General features: G+C 47.1%; 1 protein-coding gene across 5 annotated transcripts in view; it reads left to right on the forward strand.

The window, feature by feature from the left end:
• The window catches only part of BRD4 (bromodomain containing 4), a 63,718-nt gene extending 46,642 nt beyond the window's left edge, over positions 1–17,076 (forward strand). For all 5 annotated transcript variants that reach the window (XM_077262307.1, XM_077262305.1, XM_077262308.1 and 2 more), the window contains 4 exons: positions 689–816; positions 1,128–1,327; positions 15,302–15,521; positions 15,606–17,076. In XM_077262307.1, coding sequence (XP_077118422.1) covers positions 689–816; positions 1,128–1,327; positions 15,302–15,521; positions 15,606–15,677 — 620 coding nt within the window. In that variant the 3' untranslated portion in view covers positions 15,678–17,076. The remainder of the gene's footprint in view (positions 1–688; positions 817–1,127; positions 1,328–15,301; positions 15,522–15,605) is intronic.
• Positions 17,077–24,186: the final 7,110 nt, after the last annotated feature.

Here is a 24,186-nt window from a genome sequence, read left to right on the forward strand (position 1 = left end):
CAGTGATGGCTGATCCTTCTCCAGCCTTTACTGTATGTTTAGAGATTCTCCTCAATGAGCGATCAGAGACCACTCTTTGCTAGGTAGAATGGCTCCTTCTAGTGATGAGCGAACGTGCTCTGATAACGCCTTATCCAAGCACGCTCGGGTGTTATCTGGGCGCACTCGTATATTATGTTTGAGTCCCCACAGCTGCATAATTTGCAGCTGTTGAACAGTCTCAACACATTCATTGATTCCTTAGCAAACCGGCAATCCCCACATGTGTTGAAGCTGTCTAAAATCCGCAAATCATGCAGCCGCTGGGACAGGAACATAATATACGAGCACGCCCAGATGCTCGGATAACACCCTGCACTCAGAGGATCATTCCAACACCCGGCACTGATGTCCTCTCAATGAGACTAAGAGCCATACAAGAGATCTCCCAGGCATTGGATGGTGGCTTGGTGTGCAGGAGCAATCTCTCCACCTAAGATGACCAAATTGTGTGAAAAACATGGACGCAGCATTACCCCTTTACTTTTTTCCCCATCTCTTACATTTTCCTTTTGCGTCCACTTAAACCTTTTGCAATCCTCTACATCTCTTGCTAGACTTGGGGACATGAGAGAGGGTGTGATTGTGATGCTGGCTCTTCAGGTCTCATGTTTGTATCAGCCTAATACGTGACTTCTCCCCTATTCAGGGCCAGAGATGAAACCGATTGATGGTAGCCGCCCTGTGCGATCCTCAGAGCAGAGCATCCCTCCTCAAGGAATACTTGAGAAAGAGAAGCAAAAGCAGGAGCCCAAGACGCCAGTGGCCCCTAAAAAGGTAATATGAATACATTTTTTTCAAAAGATTATTGTATTACCCTTCACAAAGCCAAGCCTGAGTCCAACACCACCACATTTAATGGACCTGGGAAAGTCACATGGAGGGTGGAGGATAGTCTAGCGCCACCACCAGTTATTTATCCCATTCTTTCTTCATACTTCACCATGCTGCTTATTTTCTCTGCCGTGCTCTGCAGTGTTTATCGGGACGAATGAATGCAGTGTGCACAGTGCCTTTGCGTGTTTGTACTATGCATACATTAACGTTCAATTCATGTTTCTTTTGTGACATGTCACATTTTTCTCCAGGATATGAAAATTAAAAAAATGGGATCATGGGCGAGTCTAGTGCACAAGACTCCAGTCACCCCCACAGCAGCTGGGAAGTCATCCAGCGATAGCTTTGAGCAATTTAGACGAGTAGCACGGGAGAAGGAAGAGCGGGAGAAGGCTCTAAAACTCCAGGCTGAACAAGCCGAGAGGATGCGACGAGAGCAGGAGAGGATGAGGTAAGACTTCTACTGCTATCAGAACATCAGCGCTAAAAAAAAATGAAAATATGCCCTGCAGTGTAAGACGGGTAATAAAAGCCCAACAATGGATCATAAGGTAAGTATCATAATTACTATACACAAGAGTCACTGAAGCAGCTAAAAAATAAGTCATAGCCATCCCAACAAGTTTCGCCTTGACAGGCTTCATCAGGGGGCTGGGGCAATAGTGAGTTACGAAACGGGAAGTTGGACCTCTTAATGCCTTTACTCTGTCTTCATTTGCTCTGAAGGATCCACAGACTGCAACCATAGCCAATCAGGCTAGACTAGTGCTAGGATTAGGATAGTTAGCATAAAAGGTAGAAGTTTCCAATTCAGAATTCTGATTACATATGAAATATAATTTTAGCAAATTTTAATGTTATTGACCTTTTTTTTTTTTTTAAATTGAGATTTAACCCCTGGAGGTATTTTAATTTTGGTGTTTTCTTTTTTTGCTCTCCTTCTTCCCAGAGCCATAACTTTATTTGTCAGTCAATATGGCGATGTGAGGGCTTGTTTTTTGCAGGATGAGTTGTACTTTTGAAAGACATCATTAGTTTTAACATATCTTGTACTGTAAAACGGGAAAAAAATTTCAAGTACGGTGAAATTGCACAAAAAAAGTGCAGTCTCACAGTTCTTTTTTTATTTGCTTTTTTACTATGTTCATTAAATGCTAAAACTGACCTGCCATTATGATTCTCCAGGTCATTACGATTTCATAGACACCAAACATGTCTAGGTTCTTTTTTTTTTATCTAAGTGGTGAAAAAAAAAATCCAAACTTTGTTTAAAAAAAAAAACAAAGAAAACAAAACTACGTTTTCCGCTACCCGTAGCGTCTCCATTTCTCCTACGTATCATTGGGGGACACAGGACGAATGGGTGTTATGCTGCTGCCACCAGGAGGACACTAAGTTAAACACACACAAAAGATTAACTCCTCCCCTGCAGTATACACCCACAGGCTGGACAATCCAGAGCCAGTTCTTACTTAGTGTCTCAGGAGGCACTTGGGTCCTCAGGACCCCACCAATTTTTGTTTTTAACGGAAGGGAGCGACAGGCAAATTTTCAGCTCTGATCTCTCCCGCACCAACAACGGGCAAGTACATGGAGCGTTCCTCCTGTATCCTTTCCCGCGACGATGGATGCCAGCCCTGGCTCACTTTCCAGTGTGGCGACGGTTCCTTAGCGTTCCGATCTCCCTCCCTCCCTGTCAGGCGACCACGGGGACTAATCATCCACCTAAGTTTCCTGGAGCCAGGGCACAGCCGGACAGAATGCCATGGCGTCCGTGCAGCCGCCCACTGCATCACCACTGAACATAGCGGATGTTGCACGGCGGCAGAAGCTCTCCACCCTCTCCCTACTAAGGTGAAGGTGGATGGAGCATCGGCCCCATCGCACAAGGTAAGTGCGGGGGCCGACCAGCTGACAGGGGACCGCCCGTTCAGGGATCCCTTATCCTCTTTCTAATGCGGCGCTGCAGCCGCGGGGCAGCTTTATAATGGAGGCATGGCGGGCAATCCGGCGCTCTGTTAGGGCGGTGGCACAGTTTACCGGCCCTGGGCCGGACTCCAACACGGACAATCAGACTCCCTCCCTCATACAGCAGGATACGCGCATAGCAGGGAATCCACCGCCCGCCCACGACACGCCCCCCTCCCTCTCTCTCTCTCTCTCTGGGCGCTTCTCGTTCCCGAGAAGCGCCCTTCTCACATCTCGGCGGCCATCTTGGACCAGGAAGTGCGCTGGCGGCTCTGCAGCACCACAGCGCACAGGACTTCAGGATCTCCCTGCCAAGCACCGCAGAACTTGGTGAGACGCACTCAGTAGGATTGTCTCTTCCCCTGCCAGTACGCTCACTTTATGGCAAAGATGTCACAGTCTAAGCAAAAACGGACTGGAAAGACCCACTCTGTTATTTTTGCTGTGTGCACCTCCTGCAAGGTATCTCTGCCCCGAGGTCACACTACCCCGCTGTGCTCCGCCTGCGAAATGTCTGCGGCACAGGATACTCCGGCCTCTGACCCGGAATGTAGTGAGCCTAGTACCCCCGCATGGGCGTCCTCCCTTGCTCGATCTGTGGCATCCTTGGAAAGGACGATACAGTCCCTCCGTGACCCGTCCCTTACCCAGGGCGCTTCCACGGATGATGTAACGCGGCCTAAAAACCCCTCTCGGCCTAGAGGTCGTACCGTTTCCAGAAGCCCTCTCTCATCTAGAAAGAAGTCCAGGGTAATATCTCCGGTCCGTGATCAGCCCTCCGGCTCAGAGAGCGAAGTCTCTCGTCACTCATCCCCAGCTCATAGCAGGGAATCCTTTCTGGACGACGCATCCAGCGTGTCCGGTTCCCCAGAGTATCGTCACGACCAAGAGACCCTAGATTCTCTCATAGACTCGGTAAGTCAGACGCTACAGTTAGAGGAGGAAACCCCGTCCAAGGCGGTTCATCCCGTGTCATTCGGGCGAACCACAAAGGCTCATAGATTTTTTCCTACGCATCCTCAATTCAAGGACATTGTCGATCTCCACAGAGTCCGTCCGGATAAACGCTTCTCAGGTCAGAAGGCTATGCAATTGAAGTATCCGTTTGCTCAGGACCTTGCTAAGGAGTGGTCTCAGTCACCCTCCGTGGACCCGCCAGTGTCGCGGCTAGCCACCAAGGCGGTTCTATCCTCCTCCGAGGGCGCGTCCATCAAGCATCCCACTGATAGACAAATTGACCAGATGGCTCGCTCGGCTTTTGAAGCTTCCTCGGCTTCTCTCTTCCCTTCTTTTGCCGCCACATGGGTTGCAAAAACCATGACCCATTGGGCCGAGTCTTTAGCCTCTACAGCACTACACGCCGACTTACCCCTCGAGGTTTCACACCTGGCCACTCAGATTGCCAGAGCGGGGGACTTTGTAGTCTCCGCATCCTTAGACGCGGCCAACTGTGCCTCACAGGCAGCGGCCAATGCTGTCACGATCCGCAGATCCCTTTGGCTCAGGGACTGGAAAGCGGACTCAGGATCCAAAAAATCTCTCACGTCCCTTCCATACCAGGGCGAACGCCTTTTTGGGGACAAACTAGATAAAATAATCGCAGACTCCACAGGGGGAAAGAGCAAATTCCTTCCCCAGCAACGGACCTTTCGCCCCTTTCGCAACCAACAGGGCCGAGGCCGATATTTCCGTTTCGGCTCCAATTGGTCCAATCCTCCCTCCGCGCCACCCGGCGCCGGGAGAGGTCAGCGCAAGGACAGAACCTCCCAGCCATCTTACAAACCTTCTCCCTCTTGGAGAGGCAGACCCAGACAACAGGGGTCCAGGGGGCCCAGACCTAACAGGTCTCCACCTCAATGACTCTTGGCAGACGCCAAAGGACACCGACAGAGTTGGCGGCCGCCTACTCTTCTTTCGGGACGCGTGGCTCTCGGTAGTTCCCGACCGATGGGTCCGCGAACTGGTATCCTTCGGTTACAAGATAGAGTTTGTCTCTCTTCCCCCATCTCGTTTCTTCCAGTCCCCTCCTCCCAGAGCAAGGGTCCGTCAGTATTTTCAGGCCATAAGATCGCTATGGGAAGACGGGGTCATCATCCCGGTACCTCAGAACGAGAGGTACCAAGGTTTCTATTCCAATCTTTTCATTGTACCAAAGAAGGACGGCTCAGTACGTCCAATATTGGACCTCAAGCTCCTCAACAAGTACGTCCGTGTACGTCAATTCCGTATGGAGTCCCTCCGCTCGGTAATTGCCTCTCTGGAAGAGGGCGAGTTCCTTGCATCTCTAGATGTTCAAGACGCTTACTTGCACATTCCCATCCTACCGTCTCATCAGCGCTTCCTCCGCTTCGCGGTCCAGGGGCACCATTTTCAGTTTGTCGCCCTACCTTTCGGGCTGGCCACTGCTCCTCGGGTGTTCACCAAGGTCATGGCAGCTGCCGTGGCCATTCTACATGCTCGAGGCATAGTGGTGTTGCCCTACTTGGACGACATCCTCATAAAAGGCCCCTCTTTCCGGTCCTGTTCAGAAGCGGTAGACGTCACTATAAATACCTTTTTGCGTCTGGGCTGGAAAATCAATTTCAAAAAATCTTCCCCAGTCCCGGCCCAAACCATATCCTACCTGGGAATGATCTTAGACTCCTCTCAGGGTCTAGTACTTTTGCCTCCGGAAAAGGTATCCACTCTTCAGAGAGAAGTCCGGAAGCTTACTCAACCTCGCTCTCACTCCCTACGCTTCTCCATGAGGGTACTCGGCAGGATGGTGGCGGCAATGGAGGCAGTGCCCTTTGCGGTTTTTCATCTCCGTCCCTTACAACACGCCATTCTGGCAGTATGGGACAGGAATCCCGCCTCGCTCGACCGCCGTCTCCTTCTCTCTCGCCCAATCAGACAGTCCCTCAGGTGGTGGACCAAGAGGTCCTCCCTGACTCGGGGGAAGTCTTTCCTTCCGGTGCATTGGCTGGTTGTCACAACGGACGCCAGTCTCTTCGGCTGGGGTGCAGTGTTCCAGCGCCACTCGACTCAGGGTCGCTGGTCTCCGCAGGAGTCCCAGCTGCCCATCAATATCCTAGAGATTCGGGCAATCAGACTGGCTCTCCATCATTTTCAGCCGTTCCTCTCCGGCCGTGCGGTCAGAGTCCAGTCCGACAACGCCACTGCGGTAGCCTACATCAACCGCCAAGGGGGCACTCGCAGCAAGGCGGCCATGGTCGAGGTGACGCTAATTCTCCGCTGGGCCGAGACACATCATTCCATACTCTCAGCAGTTTTTATCCCAGGCGTGGAAAACTGGGAAGCGGACTTTCTCAGTCGCCACAGCCTCGATCCCGGAGAGTGGTCTCTCCATCCCGCAATCTTTCACCAGATATGCTCTCGATGGGGGACCCCGGACGTGGACCTAATGGCATCTCGCCTCAATTGCCAGGTTCCCGTCTTCATGGCCAGGTCTCACGACCCCTCAGCCTTCGGAGCCGACGCTCTCGTCCTCTCATGGCAGGGTTTCAGACTCCCATACATCTTTCCCCCAATTCCTCTTCTGACAAAGGTGATCAGGAAGATCAAGGCAGAACGGATCCCAGTACTTCTCATCGCTCCGGACTGGCCGCGCAGGACATGGTATGCCGAGATGGTTCAACTGGTCTCAGACGTACCTTGGAGGCTGCCGAGTCGCGCAGACCTCCTGTCTCAAGGGCCCATTTACCACCCGAACTCAGAGGCCCTGTGTTTAACGGTGTGGCCGTTGAGTCCTGGGTACTGAGGCAGAAGGGGTTGCCCCAGACGGTGATATCTACCATGCTCCGCGCACGCAAGCCTTCTTCTATGCGCATCTACCACCGCGCCTGGAAGGCATACTTCGCCTGGTGCAGGAAGCGGGGACGTTTCCCCCTCCGTTTTTCTATCCCTCACATTTTGGAATTCCTCCAATCAGGCGTAGACTTGGGTCTTGCTCTCAGCTCTCTTAAGGGCCAAATTTCTGCTCTCTCGGTTCTTTTTCAGAGAAAGATTGCAAACAGATTGCAGGTCAGGACCTTCATCCAGGGTGTTTCTCATATGGCTCCGCCTTACAAGATGCCCTTGGAACCATGGGACCTGAACCTAGTTCTCTGTGCTCTTCAAGAGCCCCCCTTTGAGCCCTTGCTTGAAGTGTCTTTGCTGTTCTTGTCTTGGAAGATTGCCTTCCTCGTGGCTGTCACGTCTATTAGACGTGTCTCTGAGCTGGCAGCTCTGTCGTGCCGACCTCCTTTCCTCGTGTTCCACCAGGACAAGGTGGTTCTGCGGACATGTCCGACTTTTCTTCCGAAGGTTGTTTCCTCCTTCCATCTTAATGAGGAGATTGTCCTTCCCTCACTGTGCCCTGCTCCTTCCCACCGCACGGAAAGGGCGCTCCACACTCTGGACTTAGTGAGGGGTCTCAGACGTTACGTCTCCAGGACTGCGTCTCTCCGTAGGTCAGACGCCTTGTTCGTTCTTCCGAAGGGGCCACGGAAGGGTCTACCCGCTTCCAAGGCCTCCATTGCCAAGTGGATTCGTTCCGCCATCCAAGAGTCCTACCGTGTCAAGGGTCACGCCGCACCTCCGGGGATCAAGGCTCATTCTACCCGGTCAGTCGGCGCGTCCTGGGCCATCCGGCACCAGGCATCGGCAGCACAGGTCTGCAAGGCTGCTACATGGTCCAGTCTACATACGTTCACGAAGCACTACCAGGTGCACTTTCAGGCTTCGGCAGACGCTTCCGTCGGTAGGCGAATCCTACAAGCGGCTGTGTCTCATCTGTAGTTTGTAGGCTCGCTCAGCATTTATAACTTCTGGTGACCCACCCAGGGACTGCTTTGGGACGTCCCATTCGTCCTGTGTCCCCCAATGATACGTAGGAGAAAAGGAGATTTTTGTGTACTCACCGTAAAATCTTTTTCTCCGAGTCATCATTGGGGGACACAGCACCCTCCCTGTTAGCCTAGTTGGCTCAATTGTTCTTTTCAGTCTGTGTTTTGACTATGACATGTTTTCTGTTTGTTAACTGGCTTACTCCTACTGCTTTGTTACCGAACTGGCTCTGGATTGTCCAGCCTGTGGGTGTATACTGCAGGGGAGGAGTTAATCTTTTGTGTGTGTTTAACTTAGTGTCCTCCTGGTGGCAGCAGCATAACACCCATTCGTCCTGTGTCCCCCAATGATGACTCGGAGAAAAAGATTTTACGGTGAGTACACAAAAATCTCCTTTTTTCGTGATCTCGGGTCGGATGAGGGCTTATCTTTTGCGTGCCGAGCTGACAATGATACCATTTTGGTGCAGATACGATCTTTTCATCACCTGTTATTGCATTTTAATGCAATGTCGCGGCGACCAAAAAAACGTAATTCTGGCGTTTTGACTTTTCTCTCTGCGCCATTTAGCGATCGGGTTAATCTTTTTTTTTTTTTATTATTAATCGGGCGATTCTGAACGCGGCGATACCAAACGTGTAGGTTTGATTTTATTTTATCTTTTAATTTTATCTTGAATGGGGCGAAAGAGGGGAGATTTGAACTTTAATATTTTTTTTATATTTTTTAAAACATTTTTTTTTAACTCTTGGCATGCTTCAATAGTCTCCATGGGAGACTAGAAGCTGCCATATCCCGATCGGCTCTGCTACATACAGGCGATTATCAGATCACCTGTGTGTAGCAGAATTGCTGACTTGCTGTGAGCGCCGACCACCAGGCGCCACTCATGGCAATCCAGCAGTGACAACCATAGAGGTCTGCAGGAGACCTCTGTTTGTCATGCCAACCCATTGGTGACCCGCGATCAGGTGACGAGGGTTACTGATGGGCGGATTTCCTGCGCGATTGCAGGAAGCGCATGCTAAACAGCAGACGTGCCGGAAAGGATTTGGGCTAGGCGCCGGAGCCCACATCAAAGGGAGGGTGTCAGACATCGGCGTACTATTACGCCCAATGTCGGAAAGGGGTTAATAAGTCATGTCGTATTACATTCCGTAACAAAGGTCTTATTTACCCGCAGTGTAAAAACAGCTCACGCGCGGATGTTTAGTGTTTTGAGCTTCTTTTCTCTGATTTATGTTTCTAAAGACGCAAAGCAATTAAAAGAACAAAAAAGTTGCTTTAGGACAAAAGACACCAATGTGTCCTGAAGAGATTTTCTCCTGAAAAACTTGCTTGATTCTCACACGTCTAAAAGTCATTGTGTACACATAGGCTAACAGACACAGGGAGTGGTGACGGAGACTGAGCGCTGGACCAAGGGAGGGTTTTTTTTTTTGTTTTTTTTTTATTACAATCTGCAGCTGGAAGGGTCCTCTAAAAAAGCTGTATAAGAGGGCTGATGTAGAGAGGGGTGGAGCTATGACTAACACTGAAGAGATTATTGTAAATGGGTTATCCAAGTTTTATTATCCCCTTTTTGTTTGTTTTTGTTGCCATATTTTTACGGCTGATAAATCACTTTAGACGTGTCTCAACTGTCTGAGGAGCATGATTGTAATCAAACACACCTGATCTGGTCACTCAGATGCAGAAAAGGCAACAAAGGAAATTGCTAAGTAGTGGTGAAGGGTACCTGTGATGACTGGTAAATGCACAATGTAAAATCGTATAAGTTAACAACCCTACAACCAAGAAGCCGGACCAAAGTGATGTAATGTGGACAGTCGGAGAATTACATAATCAAGAGAAAAAGGATGGGGGGATCTGACTATATAGTCTAAAATGATTAACATTTTATTTAATCAATTCAGTTAAAAAATAAGTGGCAAGTAGCAATGGAAAATTAAAATATGACGTAATACAAGAAGGGACGCACAACCAGGGGTATAAACAGAAAAACAAAACAAAAGGAAAAACACTATAATGTGTAAAATATGAACAAAAAAATATATACACTCACAAAAATCAATGACACGAAGTGCATACTATCAGAAACATATAAAAAATACATAAACCTAAGTAAATTGAAAAAAGTGCTAAGTGCAGTATAGCAACAAATCGTTTTATAACAACAATAAAAAATGCCGTATATCATGAAAAGATAAAAATACCAAGTCGCAAAATTGTGTAATTAATGATGTTACCATAACATGGAAAATATGTGTATCATGTAGTATTTGGCACATCAGAATAGAAGCACTGAATAAAGGTGTGATAAAACATGCAGGAAATCATAAGGAAAATTATAAAATACTAATGCAAGGGTAGGAGGTAACTCGCAAAATAATGTAGCACGTTTGCACCTGGATGGCATCCACCCCAACGCGCGTTTCGGCACGCTGCTTTCGTCAGGGGGTGGAAGGGTTTTCTAAAAAAGCTGTGTAAAGGGCTGATGTAGGGTGGGATGGAGCTATGGCTAACAGTGAAGACATTCTGGTAAATGGGTTATCCAAGCTTTTATTATCCCCTTTTTGTTTGTTTTTGTTGCCATATTTTTACTGCTGATAAATCACTTTAGATGTGTCTCAGTTGTCAGAGAAGCATGATTGTAATCAAACACACCTGATCTGGTCACTCAGATGCAGAGCAGGGCTGTGATAGGAAGAAAAGAAACAATCTCCTCTGCTGACTTGGTACAACTGGGTTCTCTCCAGCTTCATCTTGCTCAGTTTTGCTTACTAATTCTGACAGCTTTACAGCAAGACACGGGAATTGACTGACGCAATCTGGAGCAGATCCAGGTATGTTTGTCCATGATGCTGCTCCTCTGATAGTTGAGACACATGTCTCGACTGATGTGTTTTTTCAGGCTGCAACTTATCCAGACAACCCTTTAAAGGGAAGGTGCCGTAATTTTGTTTTTGTATTAAAAATTATTGTTTATATAAACAATTATTTTTAATACAAAAATAATTTTTTTAACTTTAATATCTTTTTTATTATTAATTATTTTTGCAGCCACTGGGCGCCGCCATTTTGCTTTGCAGGAGTGTAAGTGTTGCTGCACGACACTTACACTCTGCAAATACGGCAGCCCTGGGCATAGGAGGCTGCGGTCGGCGTCCGACCCCATACCTATCATTGAGCTGCTCCCTGCTGTGATCTGGCCACGCCCCCTGGGCTGTCTCCACATCACAGCAGAGGCAGGAGGTCAGCGCCATCTTTCTTCAGCCCACAGTGGAGTGTACCTTACACTCTGCAAATACGGCAGCCCTGGGCATAGGAGGGCAGGAGGTCAGCGCCATCTTTCTTCAGCCCACAGTGGAGTGTACCTTACACTCTGCAAATACGGCAGCCCTGGGCATAGGAGGCTGCGGTCGGCGTCCGACCCCATACCTATCATTGAGCTGCTCCCTGCTGTGATCTGGCCACGCCCCCTGGGCTGTCTCCACATCACAGCAGAGGCAGGAGGTCAGCGCCATCTTTCTTCAGCCCACAGTGGAGTGTACCTGTGAGCTGCGCTGTTGGAGGGGCACCTCCATCTGTCTCCCCTTCACACTGTCAGCGGCCGTTCCCTGTCCTCTTCTATGCTGCCTTCAGGGCCGTATTTGCCACTAGGCACTCCTGGGCACGTGCCTAGGGCGGGGACGATGCGGGGGGCGGCACCTGAGCAAGTGAGCAAGGTTTTTTTTTTTTTTTTTTTTTTTCACCTCCCGACCGCCCCAACCCCAGACCCCCCCACCCCCGGCCCAGAATCCGACCGCCGCCTCCCCCCGCCCTCCTTGAAGACGATACTCGCCCTGCTCCAGCGATGCCTGGTCTCAGCTTCTGTCGCGCGTCCTGAGTGAGCGGTCACGTGGTACAGCTCATTAAGGCTCATGAATATGCGCATATTCATGAGCCTTAATGAGCTGTATCACGTGACCGTTCATGCAGGAAGAGGGTGCTGCGAGCCTGCGCCTGTGCGCCGGGAGTCGGGACAGAGCCGGAGGGATGTCGGCGCGCCCGCTCGGTGTGAGACAGCTGACAGGTGAGTATGAGGGACAGGGGGGATGAAGGAGGACGGTAAGCCGCCCGCTCCATGGGAGAAGGATCGGAGAGCGGAGGGGGGTGGTGGAGTGATCAGCCATGCATGGGGGGGGGGGGGGGTGGAGTGATGAGTGATGAGCCATGCATACGGGGGAATATGAGTCATGCGTACAAGAGGTGGGGGGGTTATGAGCCATGCATACAGGGTGGCGGGGGGGGGGGGGGTGGATATGAGCCATGCATACAGGAGGTGGGGGGGAATTATGAGCCATGCATACAGGGGTGTGGATATGAGCCATGCATACAGGGGGGGAATTATGAGCCATGCATACAGGAGGTGGGGGGGAATTATGAGCCATGCATAGGGGGATATGAGCCATGCATACGGGGGGGTGGAGAGATGAGCCATGCATACAGGGGGGGGTGGAGAGATGAGCCATGCATGGGGGGGAATATGAGTCATGCATACAAGAGGTGGGGGGGATATGAGCCATGTATACAGGAGGGCTGGGGGGGGGGGTGGATATGAGCCATGCATACGGGGGGGGGGGGAATTATGAGCCATGCATACAGGAGGTGGGGGGGAATTATGAGCCATGCATAGGGGGATATGAGCCATGCATACGGGGGGGATTATGAGCCATGCATACGTGGGGGGATATGAGCCATGCATATGGGATGGGAGGAAGATGAGCCATGCATACAAGATGGGAGGGGGGCATTATACACTATTGAGCATCATGTGTGGCCATTATACAGTATTGAGCATCATGTGGGGCCATTATACAGTATTGAACATCATGTGGGGTCATTATACAGTATGGAGCATCATGTGTGGCCATTATACAATATGGAGCACTGTGGCCATTATACAGTATGGAGCATCGTGTGTGGCCATTATACAGTATTGAGCATCATGTGTGGCCATTATACAGTATGGAGCATCATGTGGGGCCATTATACAGTATTGAGCATCATGTGGGGTCATTATACAGTATGGACAGTATGGAGCATCATGTGTGGCAATTATACAGTATGGAGCATTGTGTGGCCATATTTTTTTGGTTATAATTATTGTATATGAAACAGTGTGATCAGCAGTGCTAAATGGGTGTGGTTGGGACTTGGATATGGGTGTGACTAGTTGTGAAATGGGTGTGGTCAGAGGCGTGGCCTAAAATTTGCCGCGGCACACGCAACCTTTATACCTCTTTCCCTTCAAGAGTTGGGAGGTATGGTACCGCATTTGCCAGATCACAGCAAGTGCCACAAATCCCATAGGGAATGAATGAAGCCAAACGCAGTGTTGCCGTAAGTGATCTGTTACGCGGCAGATGCGAAAAAACTGCCCGATCTGCTGCAAAAGGCGACTTTCACAACAGCGATTCTTGCCAAAAGTCACTGGCAATAGTGTCATACTCACCAATGGGGGAGGCAGCACTAAAAGTGCCTAGGGCAGCAGAAACTCTAAATACGGCCCTGGCTGCTTTGTAATCTCTAGAATCCCTAGAGAGGCTGAAGTGCTGCGGTCTGATGTCCTCTTATCACGAGCTGCAGAGGTAACACGGGGGAGGGGAGAGTCCCTCTGTGCTGCTCCCGCCCTGCCTCTCACTGCAGCCACTGATCAAGGGCAACAGACCGTGGTGTATCTATTACTATACTGTGTGATACTGACTGCTGAACCATGTATGTAATCCTCTGCTGTGTGATACTGTCTGCCGGCCGTGTATCTAATTCTCTCCTGTGTGATACTGTGCTGAGCCGTGTATCTAATCCTATCCCGTGTGATACTGTGCTGAGCTGTGTATCTAATACTATCCCGTGTGATACTGACTGCCGGCCCGTGTATCTAATTCTCTCCTGTGTGATACTGTGCTGAGCCGTGTATCTAATCCTATCCCGTGTGATACTGTGCTGAACTGTGTATCTAATCCTATCCCGTGTGATACTGTCTGCTGACCCATGTATCTAATCCTATACTGTGTGAAACCGACTGCTGAGCCGTGTATCTAATCCTATCCTGTGTGATACTGTCTATTGAGCCGTGTATCTAATCCTTTCCTATGCACTCCTCTCCCCCCCGCATGTCTTTACCCATTGCACACACAGCTCAGTGCGTGCGATAACAGGAGCTGCTGCTGTCATGCTGTATTGTGGCATTATGTGTTATCTATGACGGTATTATATGTGATCTATATGGCGGTATTATTTTGATCAGTATTGTGGAATGATGTAAAAGCTATACGACGGTATATGAGAACTAGATTGTGGGATTATGTGTGATGTATGTGGCGGTATTGTGTGAAAATTATATGGTGGTATTGTGTGTGATCTATGTGGCGGTATTATCTGAGACATGTGATGGTATTATGTGTGATCTATATGGCGGTATTATCTGAGACGTATGTGGTGGTATCATGTGTGATCTATATGGCGGTATTATGTGAGATGTATGAGACGGCATTATGTGTGATCTATATGGTGGTATGTGAGAACACTATGGCGGTATTATGTGTGATCTATATGGTGGCACTGTGTGATCTATATGGCGGTATTATGTGAGAACACTATGGCGGTATTACGTGAGAACACTATGGCAGTATTATCTTCAAAAAGGGGACCCATTCTAGGGTGGTTCTGGCTGAGCACCTGCACACGGGTCTGGGGTAATAGAGGGGGCAGCAGGACCTCCAGTTAGGTGCAGTCAGGGGAAGGCTGGTGAGGCAGCTGAAGAGAGGGGTCCCATGTTTATCATTACTATATGCCTACATTTCCCCCCAGCCTGCGCCTGTCGTCTCGCTTTCACACATCGCCAGGACAGGATGGAGAAGACAGGAGCTGAGGAGGGGAATGGGGTCTTTGCATGCAATGTCTGGATCAGAACAGGCTATCAATCAGCAGAAATGTTTCCTGGATTTCTGTGGAGCAGACGGCCCATCCATGTGTATAAAAGACAGCTAAATCCCTGGCTGCTCCGCACACCAAACAGGGTGCCCCCCATAGACCAGCACACTGCTCTCCTGAAATACTCTGCTGTCATCCTGCTCCGTCCACCATATGTCTCCCAGAATCCTTGCTGCCTGCCATCCTCGGTGACTGTCTACTTGTCAGTATAACTTTGCAATCACCAATAAAATGGCTGCTCACTGGTTCCTGAATATCATCCTCTCTTATCCCTTAGCAAACACCCAGAAGGGGAGGAGAGGAGACATCACACACGTCAGCAGACTCCGCCCATAATTACTGCAGTGCTGTAATGTGAGCTAGTTGTACACTAGGTTTTTGTCAAATTTCAGCAGCTGCTCCCCCTTGTGTTTAAAAGTGGAAATGCCAAACCTTTTCAAATTATTTTTCATATTTTACTAAATTATAAACAAATGATAATATTTTTTAAGAAAATGTGAACATTAATTCTTCATATTTTTTCAATTGCTGGAAAAAAAAAATGTTGATGGCACCTTCCCTTTAAGTGTACTTCTACTTAAGAGCATATCTTCTATTTCGGGAAGCTGGTTTATATGTACCTTGACCCTCTAATATAACTTGTTCCCTCTAGGTCTCGGGAAGAAGATGATGCTCAGGAGCAAGCACGTAAAGTTCACGAAGAGGCTCGTAGGAGACAAGAGCAGCAGCAGCAGCAACAACAACAGCAGCAGCAGCAGCATGTGCAAAATACTCTTCCTGCTGCTCCTCCGCCTACACAAAGCTCTCAGCCGATCATGGATCAGAGAGAGATGGAAAGGAGGAGAGAACAGGAGAGAAGACGGCGGCAGGCAGTAAGCCCCAAGCATCACGGTGTCAGTGCGTTCGGTATAGATCGTGCTGACAGCTTCTCATTTTCTTGTCCTTTCTTCCTGCAGATGGCCCCCTCTATAGACATGAATTTTCAGAGTGACCTGATGGAAATATTTGAACAGAACTTGTTCTCCTGAGACTTCAATCTTCGCACCGTCACCACCTCCACCACTTTACTCCACTCAGCCCTGTCCCATGATTTTCACCTTCTCGAGGGTTTTTTTTTTTTTTCTTTTTGAAAACATTTTTTTTTTTTAATGTCACTGCTGAGGGGCAAAAGGGACACCACCCTTACAAGAGACGTTGACGTTTATGCCCCTCATGTATTTTTATCCCAGCCTTTGTACATTGAAACGTGGAGTCTCCAGAAGTGTTGATGCGAGAGGAGACACATGGCCTCAGTATGGATTATCGTGCAGTAAAAAACCTTCTGATTTCATACCAACCCCCCCTTCCTCCTCTCGTGGCAGAGCAGTTTGGAAAAGCAGAGACTCTCTGGGGTGGGCGGGGAGGGGTAGCAGAGGTTATCCCTCTATAACCCACTTTCTGTGAGAAGTGGGGGGGACTGGAGCGCTCTGCATTGAATGAGGATCACGCGCAAGAGACAGGCGTTTGGGTACAGTGCAAAGTGTGCTTGTTTGTGTCGGGGCGAAGAGGGGCCGCAGAACATTGCTAATTGTGTGCGCAAACAAATCGCTACGGCAAGTAGAGATTACCTGGTGTATATAATCCAAATGCCCTCGCAGCTCTTGGGAGCCCATTTAGCCTTGTTTTATACTATTACATCTAATCACCTTTTCCGCCATTGCACTTTGAGTCCAGTCATCGGGTACCAGGCAGAGATGCAACTACGTACGTGCCGGAACGTTTTACCGCGCGCCGCGATTAGGCAAGATGTCACATTTACACAGCGGCCATTAGAGGAGACATCGTATTAGCGAAACGTGGTCAGTGTTCTGAGCGTACATCCGCAGACACGTGCGGCATGTCACGTACCCGATGTCGCTCACTGTGTACATGTCGGCTGCATTTCACATACAGCAATGACTGCTCCATGACAGCCCATGGTTTTTGTACACACATTTCTATGTGCCTGCAATGATTGTACTTAATTTTCTTTTTTTTTTTTTTTAATATTGTATACATTTTCATGCTGTGTACGTGTGTGCGCGTGTATGTTTGTCCCTTGTACACCCAAATTGCTCTTGAAACTCAGGTATTAATCCCCCCCTTCTCTATACGGACGTAGAAAACGGCTCGGCGTGAATCCAGTAGAACGTAATCAAAGCCTAGCGAAATAATAGTCGTGTCCCCCTGAAAAAGCCTAATTTCCCATTCTGCACATCCATTGCATTGTATATCGCTTTCCACGTGTACGTACGGGTGGGCCGTATACAGACACACACATGGAGTTGCATGGTTTATTACGTATTCTTATGAGTTTGTTATAAAACACCATTCTATGTAGTATTTTAATATCGCTCTGCTGGGCCGACCCATTTACATTACATTGCATGGCTGCCTTCACCGACCGCGAAAAATTAACAAAATAATAATAAAAAAAAAAAAATAGAAAATAAAATATGAAAGAACCCTCCGTAGTCTACGTTTTCTCACCCAGCAAGGTCTTCTCCCATCGGTTGCTGCGCGATCCTATAGGAAGGGTGATGCTCCGCGAGTTCGGTCCCCGGCCACCGTGCCGTGTCCTTGTATTCTCACAAGGATACAGCGCTTCAACGCTTGAGCGTCAAACCCGCGAAATGGGTTTTCTGGAGCGCGGCGCTAAAATAAAAAATGTTAACGTGCGTGTAAAAGTCTGACCAGGTCGTCCTGAAAAAAGGCCCAAAAAGGAGTTATGTATACACTGTAGCATCAAAAGTTCGTACGACCACAAAATGCTGTGAAATCTCGGAATCCAGCTCGCCACCGCAGGTTCAACCTGGCGCAATGATCTGCTCGCACACAATACAATAGTCTGCAACAATCCCTATGCCCTTAGTCTGTAGGCACTGCAGTAATGCAGAGTAGCTGTACCAGCCCTAAGTGTAGTGAGGGCCCAGTGAGTGTGAGTGAATGTGTATGTACGTGAGTGCGTATTCGTGCGTGCATGGCGGGGAGGGAGGGGGTGGTGGGAAGGGATCTTTAATTGTTTTGATCACCCTGTTAATTTGATACAAACTCGCCTTCCCTGGAACTTTCCGACCCATATCCTGTCTCTGTAATTTTACTCTGTTTTTATTTTATTTTTTTGTTCTTTTTTTTTTTTTTTTTTTTTATTTTATATATAAATATATATAATTTGAACTGTTAAAAACAAAAAAAACTAAAATCCTTTTATGTGCCATAAGCTCTGTTTCCTCTATTCTCCACCCAATCCCCTTCCCCTATTGTTTTCCTATTTTTTTTATTTTAAGATAGAGCCCTCACCCCCCTCCTTTCCTCCCATTCATTTTCCTGAGCAAACAGGCACAGAAGTCTGTGTTGTAACTGATTTCATGCAATAAAGTCTTTTTTTATTATAATTTCATTTCATTTTACTTTTGCTGCATATACAACAAAAAAACAACTTAGTATTATTTATGTTGGTTTCAACCCGTTCGCCTCTGTTGCCCACCTCTAACTCCTGTCCACCCACCCTTTATCGTTTCCTCCTTTTTTTTAGTTACCCTGCAGAAGGGTGCTCTCTTCATCTACGGGGCATGGTGGTAAGTGCTCTGCAGAAGCGGTGGAGGGTGTGGGGATTGACACATTGGCAATATCGGGGAGCCATGTAAGATTGTGAGGGTGATACTTGTTCAGTATTTGCAAAGTGGTGATGAGGTTCGTGATGCTCTGCAGGGGCGGAAAACAATTTTTTTTGTGGGAGGGGACAGTCAAAATTGGAAGCGGGTTATAGGAAAGACACATAATACCACGCATTAAAGAGTTCAGGAAATGATGTACTTCCATTTGTATTCATCCTTAATATATTTCTGGAAGATGCCCCCTTATTCCTGGTATTACTAAGCAATGGGCATTTGATCGAGATGTTATTCTAGAATCCTAATCCATTCACCTATTAAACAGTGTTCTGTCTCACGTTCCTCAACTTCAGCTGGATCCCTTTTTCCGATTGCCTTACTGCATCCTATCGCTATACCAGTCATGTCCCATGTCTTATCTATTTATTTTTTATTCTTCACCCTTTTTTCACAAAATAACTGTCATGATGTAACTTGGTCAATTAAAATTTATTAATTTTTGTTTTAGTTCTAAGGGAATAATTTGGGATCTTGACCCCCTCACCTTTCATCTAAGAGTCTATCTCCCTTCCCTCCTTCCCCATATAAATGGTCTATTTTCTATTTTTGTAATCAAAAAGTAAAATATTTAGGCGTATACTGTGTTGTTCTTTGAGTAGAGGAGCGATAAGATGTAAATATGTTATGGCCTCCTAAGTGATTCTCAGAAAAATCGCGCGTCGGGGACATCTGTGCAATTTGTGTTCGACTCGGCTATTTAAGAGCTTTTGATTTTCCTCTAAAATAAAACCGACAAGTAGCAAGCAACTTACATTATAGTCTGCGGCAAGTGAGTTGCAACGGAAAATCCAACTTCTATTGACATCATAGGAAATCATTAGATGTGACACGACTATTTTTTTTAGAAGGGCAGGGTACATCATCCGAAATCCTGGAAGTAATGTCAATGACTCATGCATGGGATTTCAGAAGTGACCGTGAGGAAATAGGCTGCCTTCTGGGATGGAAATCAAGCCGTTTTGAATAGATCCACAGATTCACCAATTCCTTGACTTCTCTTTATCATACAACCCCTTTATCACCTATCCACAGATCGTTGGGGGGTTCCGATCATTTTTACTTCCAAAGATCTGTAGAATGGGGCACTTTTATCCCCGTTAGATTGGAGCGACCGTGCCCCACACTCTACTACCTATCCATTTGTTTACTATGGGACTGCTGGAGCGCTACTCTGCTTTTTCCAGCAGCCCCATAGGTAATGAATGGAGTGGAGGTCAAGCAAGCGCACTGCCACTATCTCTTAATGGATAAAAGTGCCCTGCTCCTGTTGATCTTTAGAGGTCCCAGTGATCGGACCCCCACTAATCTATTAAGTTATAACCTAAACTGTGTCTAGATGATAACTAGTGATGAGCAAGTTCGTATATAGTGTTATCCCATGCTTGGGTGTTATCAGGGTATCGCCGGGGCTTGAGTAATATGTTCGAGTCCTCGCGGTTGCACAAGTCACAACGCTTAGACAGCCGCAACACATGCCAGGTTGCCTAACAGCCATGCAGGCGCGGGGATCTTAACATATTCGAGCACACCCAAAATACTCAGATAACACCTGAGTATGCTCTGATAATGTGTTAGCCCATGCTCAGGTGTTAACTGAGTGTCTTCGGCGTGCTCGGATAATCTGTTCGGGACCCCACGGCTGCATGTCTCACAGCTGTTCGACAGCCACAACACAGATCAAGCAGTTATAAATACATTTTAAAAGCAGATACCAATTTTTTTTCCCAAATGCCCTCTCGTCGTTCCCTCTAAAAAAAAATAAAAATAAAAAAAAAAATAAAAAAATCCTCTAATTTTGCAGTATTAATCAAAAAGTTTTTTTGTAACTACTTAATCTACATTTTATTTTGCAGATCATTGTAATCCATTAATCCTTCCTAGGAAATGATAGCTTAAAAAAAAAAAAAATAATGTTGAGGGTATTCATTGGAAAAGCCCTGCCATTTCTTCTAGATTGGATTATATTAGGCTTTTCGTTATGTCATTTTTCACCACGACAATCATCATTTCTTCGTCCAGTCTCGCACCCAGCTTGGCTTCTTGACAGATTTGGGTGGGTGTTTTTGTATTTTTATATTTTCATGATTTTTTTGGGATTTGAAGAACGGACAGTGTTAAACGCTCCTCATTTGTGTATTCATTGGGATCCATTACATGATCTAATGATTTCTATTCATACATCTTTTAAGTAAGCCAATCAAGCACTACTTCTGTGATTAGATGAGGTTTGTGGGGTTTTTTTTGTTGTTGTTTTTTTTTAAATTATAATTACAAGACTGGCAAAGTGCTTCAAGCCTTCCAGGGGTGTACACATACACGTCGCCTTTGGTCGACCCTTGCACTAGTATCCATAACCCCTATATAGCACTTTTTTTTTCTTTTTTTGTGCAGAAACCCTGCAGAGCATCACAAATTCATATAAACACAAAATACCAAATTTATATCAAACTACACATGTATCACGGCTTGTATTACCATGTTCTTATAATTAAAGACTGTCTGTGAATTTAAGAAATAAATAGAATTTTTACTCTACAGTTGTGCAGATGTGCTTGTGATAAACTATTCAGGTATTTTCCTTCTTAAAAAAACAAAGAAACAAAAACGGATGTATGCTTTTAGTAATGTTTTTGCTGTATATTTTTTAATTAAAGGGGTTATCCAGGACTATATTTATAGTTACTACCTACCTGTCTGTTGTGCAAGTGCCGATATCTGCCGGCATAGAACAGTTAACTGACCGCTCTTGCCTTTCATTCTGTGGCTTTTGCTGGTGTCACGTAGACATAGCAGCGGCTTCTCTTCCGCTCTGCTATGTTGACAAGGTTCGACTGTCGACAGGTTGATTGTTAATCAACATGACGTGAGCAGTCACACCCCTTTGATTGAGCTGGCCGGAAGAGGAAGAACTGCTCAGTTGCTATGGAGCAGGTTAAACGTCTGTAGGAGCAGTCAGTAACCGCTCTGAGATGACAACGGGTAGAACAGACTGGTGGTCAGAAACTACCTGCCTGTTAGTTCTTAGGCACATAGTAAAATAAAAAAAATAGTCCCCGATAGACCCTTTAAAAAATGAATAAACGTGTGTGTGTATGTATGTATGTATGTATGTATGTATATATATATATATATATATATATATATATATATATATATATATATATATACCGTATATACTCGAGTATAAGCCGAGATTTTTGGGCTGAAAGTGCCCCTCTCGGCTTATACTCGAGTCATGATCGGTGGTGGGGTCGGCGGGTGAGGGGGAGAGGGCGCTGAGGCATACTCAACCTAGTCCCGGCGTTCCTGTCGCTCCCCCTGCCCATCCCACGGTCTTCGGTGCAGCAGCCTTTTCCCCTGTTCAGCGGTCACGTGGGACCGCTCATTAGAGAAATGGATAGGCTGCTCCACCCCCCATAGGGGCGGAGCCGCATAATTCATTTCTCTAATCAGCGGTGCCGGTGACCGCTGACAGAGGAAGAGGCTGCGGCACCGAAGAACAGCTGTCCGGGGGAAGGAGCGGGACGCCGGGAGCAGGTAAGTATCGCATATTCACCTGTCCTCGTTCCACACGCCGGGCGCCGCGCCATCTTCCCGGCGTCTCTCCGCACTGACTGTGCAGGTCAGAGGGCGCGATGACGCATATAGTGTGTGCGCCGCCCTCTGCCTGATCAGTCAGTGCGGAGAGACGCCGGGACGGGACGCCGAGGAGCTGCAAGCAAGAGAGGTGAGTATGTGTTTTATTATTTTATTGCAGCAGCAGCACAGCTATGGGGCAATAATGGACGGTGCAGAGCACTATATGGCACAGCTATGGGGCAACGGTGCAGAGCACTATATGGCACAGCTATGGGGCAACGGTGCAGAGCACTATATGGCACATCTATGGGGCAACGGTGCAGAGCACTATATGGCACAGCTATGGGGCAACGGTGCAGAGCACTATATGGCACAGCTATGGGGCAACGGTGCAGAGCACTATGGCACAGCTATGGGGCAACGGTGCAGAGCACTATATGGCACAGCTATGGGGCAACGGTGCAGAGCACTATATGGCACAGCTATGGGGCAACGGTGCAGAGCACTATATGGCACAGCTATGGGGCAACGGTGCAGAGCACTATATGGCACAGCTATGGGGCAACGGTGCAGAGCACTATATGGCACAGCTATGGGGCAACGGTGCAGAGCACTATATATATGGCACAGCTATGGGGCAACGGTGCAGAGCACTATATATATGGCACAGCTATGGGGCAACAGTGCAGAGCAATATATATATGGCACAGCTATGGGGCAACGGTGCAGAGCATTGTATATATGGCACAGCTTTATGTGGAGCATCTATGGGGCCATAATGAACGGTATGGAGCATCTATTTTTAATTTTGAAATTCACCGGTACCTGCTGCATTTTCCACCCTAGGCTTATACTCGAGTCAATAAGTTTTCCCAGTTTTTTTGTGGCAAAATTAGGGGGGTCGGCTTATATTTGGGTCGGCTTATACTCGAGTATATACGGTATATATATATATATATATATATATATATATATATATATATATATATATATATATAAAATCAGGATATATACATGTGTGAATAAAATATATAATTATAAGTATAATACTATACATTTACCAAAGTACCGTATATACTCAAGTATAAGCCGAGACCCCTAATTTTGCCACAAAAACTGGGAAAACTTAATGACTCGAGTATAAGCCTAGGGTGGGAAATGCAGCAGCTACTGGTGAATTTCAAAAATAAAAAGATACCAATAAAAGTAAAATTAATTGAGACATCAGTAGGTTAAATGTTTTTGAATATCCATATTGAATCAGGAGCCCTATATAAAGCTCCATAAAGTTCATGATGGGCCCCATAAGATGCTCCATAGAACCATTTGCCCCATATAATGCTGCACAAAGGTTGATTATGGCCCTATAAGATGCTCCATAGAAACATTTGCCCCATATGCTGCTGCTGCGATTAAAAAAAAAACATACTCACCTCTTGTCCTGAGCAGGCGGGAACACCAGCACTTGCGATATTCACCTGTCCCCGTTCAACCCGCTGTGTCTTCCGGCTCTCTGCAGCGACTGTTCAGGCAGAGGACGTGCACTAAACACGTCATCGCGCCCTCTGACCTGAACGTCACAGCCAGAGGACGCGTAAGACACAGCGGCGGTGGATCAGGGACAGGTGAATATCGTATGGCTCACCCTCCCGGCGCGGTCCCTGCTCCGATGCGATGGCGCCGGCAGCTTGTTCCTGTGTTCAGCGGTCACTAGTACCGCTCATTAACCCTTGTCAGGCTGCATAATTTTACAACCTTAACAGGCTGCATAGGTACAATTGTACCTTCACATATACCTCCACTGTGGGAAGACTTTACTTGGTTTCAGAAACTAAAGTTCATTCAGCTACAAATGTTATGCTGATATCTATTGTTCAGTGTTGTTACTGGTCACTTATGTTGCTGTCAATTAAGTTAATTCAAACTGGGAGTGGCTTCTACTTGTCTTCCTGCCTCCCTCCTCTCATTAGCCATTTTGCTGTTCATCTCATTGCTGTGAGCACACATTTCTAGGCTTGTGAAGTCTTCAATTTCTTGGAAACGAAGGTAGGAAAGTCTCACAGCATCTAACAGCCAGTTATACCTTTATTCTCATTATGTGGGGACAGAACAGTCAAATTGTCTTTCAGCCTGGACTTGGCTTACATATATTTTGTATGAAACTTATCACTATAGGTATAATTTTTATACGAAAAATGGATAATAATTAGTATCTACATATTGTTTTACGATGTTTTATTTATATTCAGCACAAAATACGAAGCCA

The sequence above is a fragment of the Ranitomeya variabilis genome, chromosome 5 (genome assembly GCF_051348905.1).
Source record: "Ranitomeya variabilis isolate aRanVar5 chromosome 5, aRanVar5.hap1, whole genome shotgun sequence".
In the NCBI taxonomy this organism is placed as follows: domain Eukaryota; kingdom Metazoa; phylum Chordata; class Amphibia; order Anura; family Dendrobatidae; genus Ranitomeya; species Ranitomeya variabilis.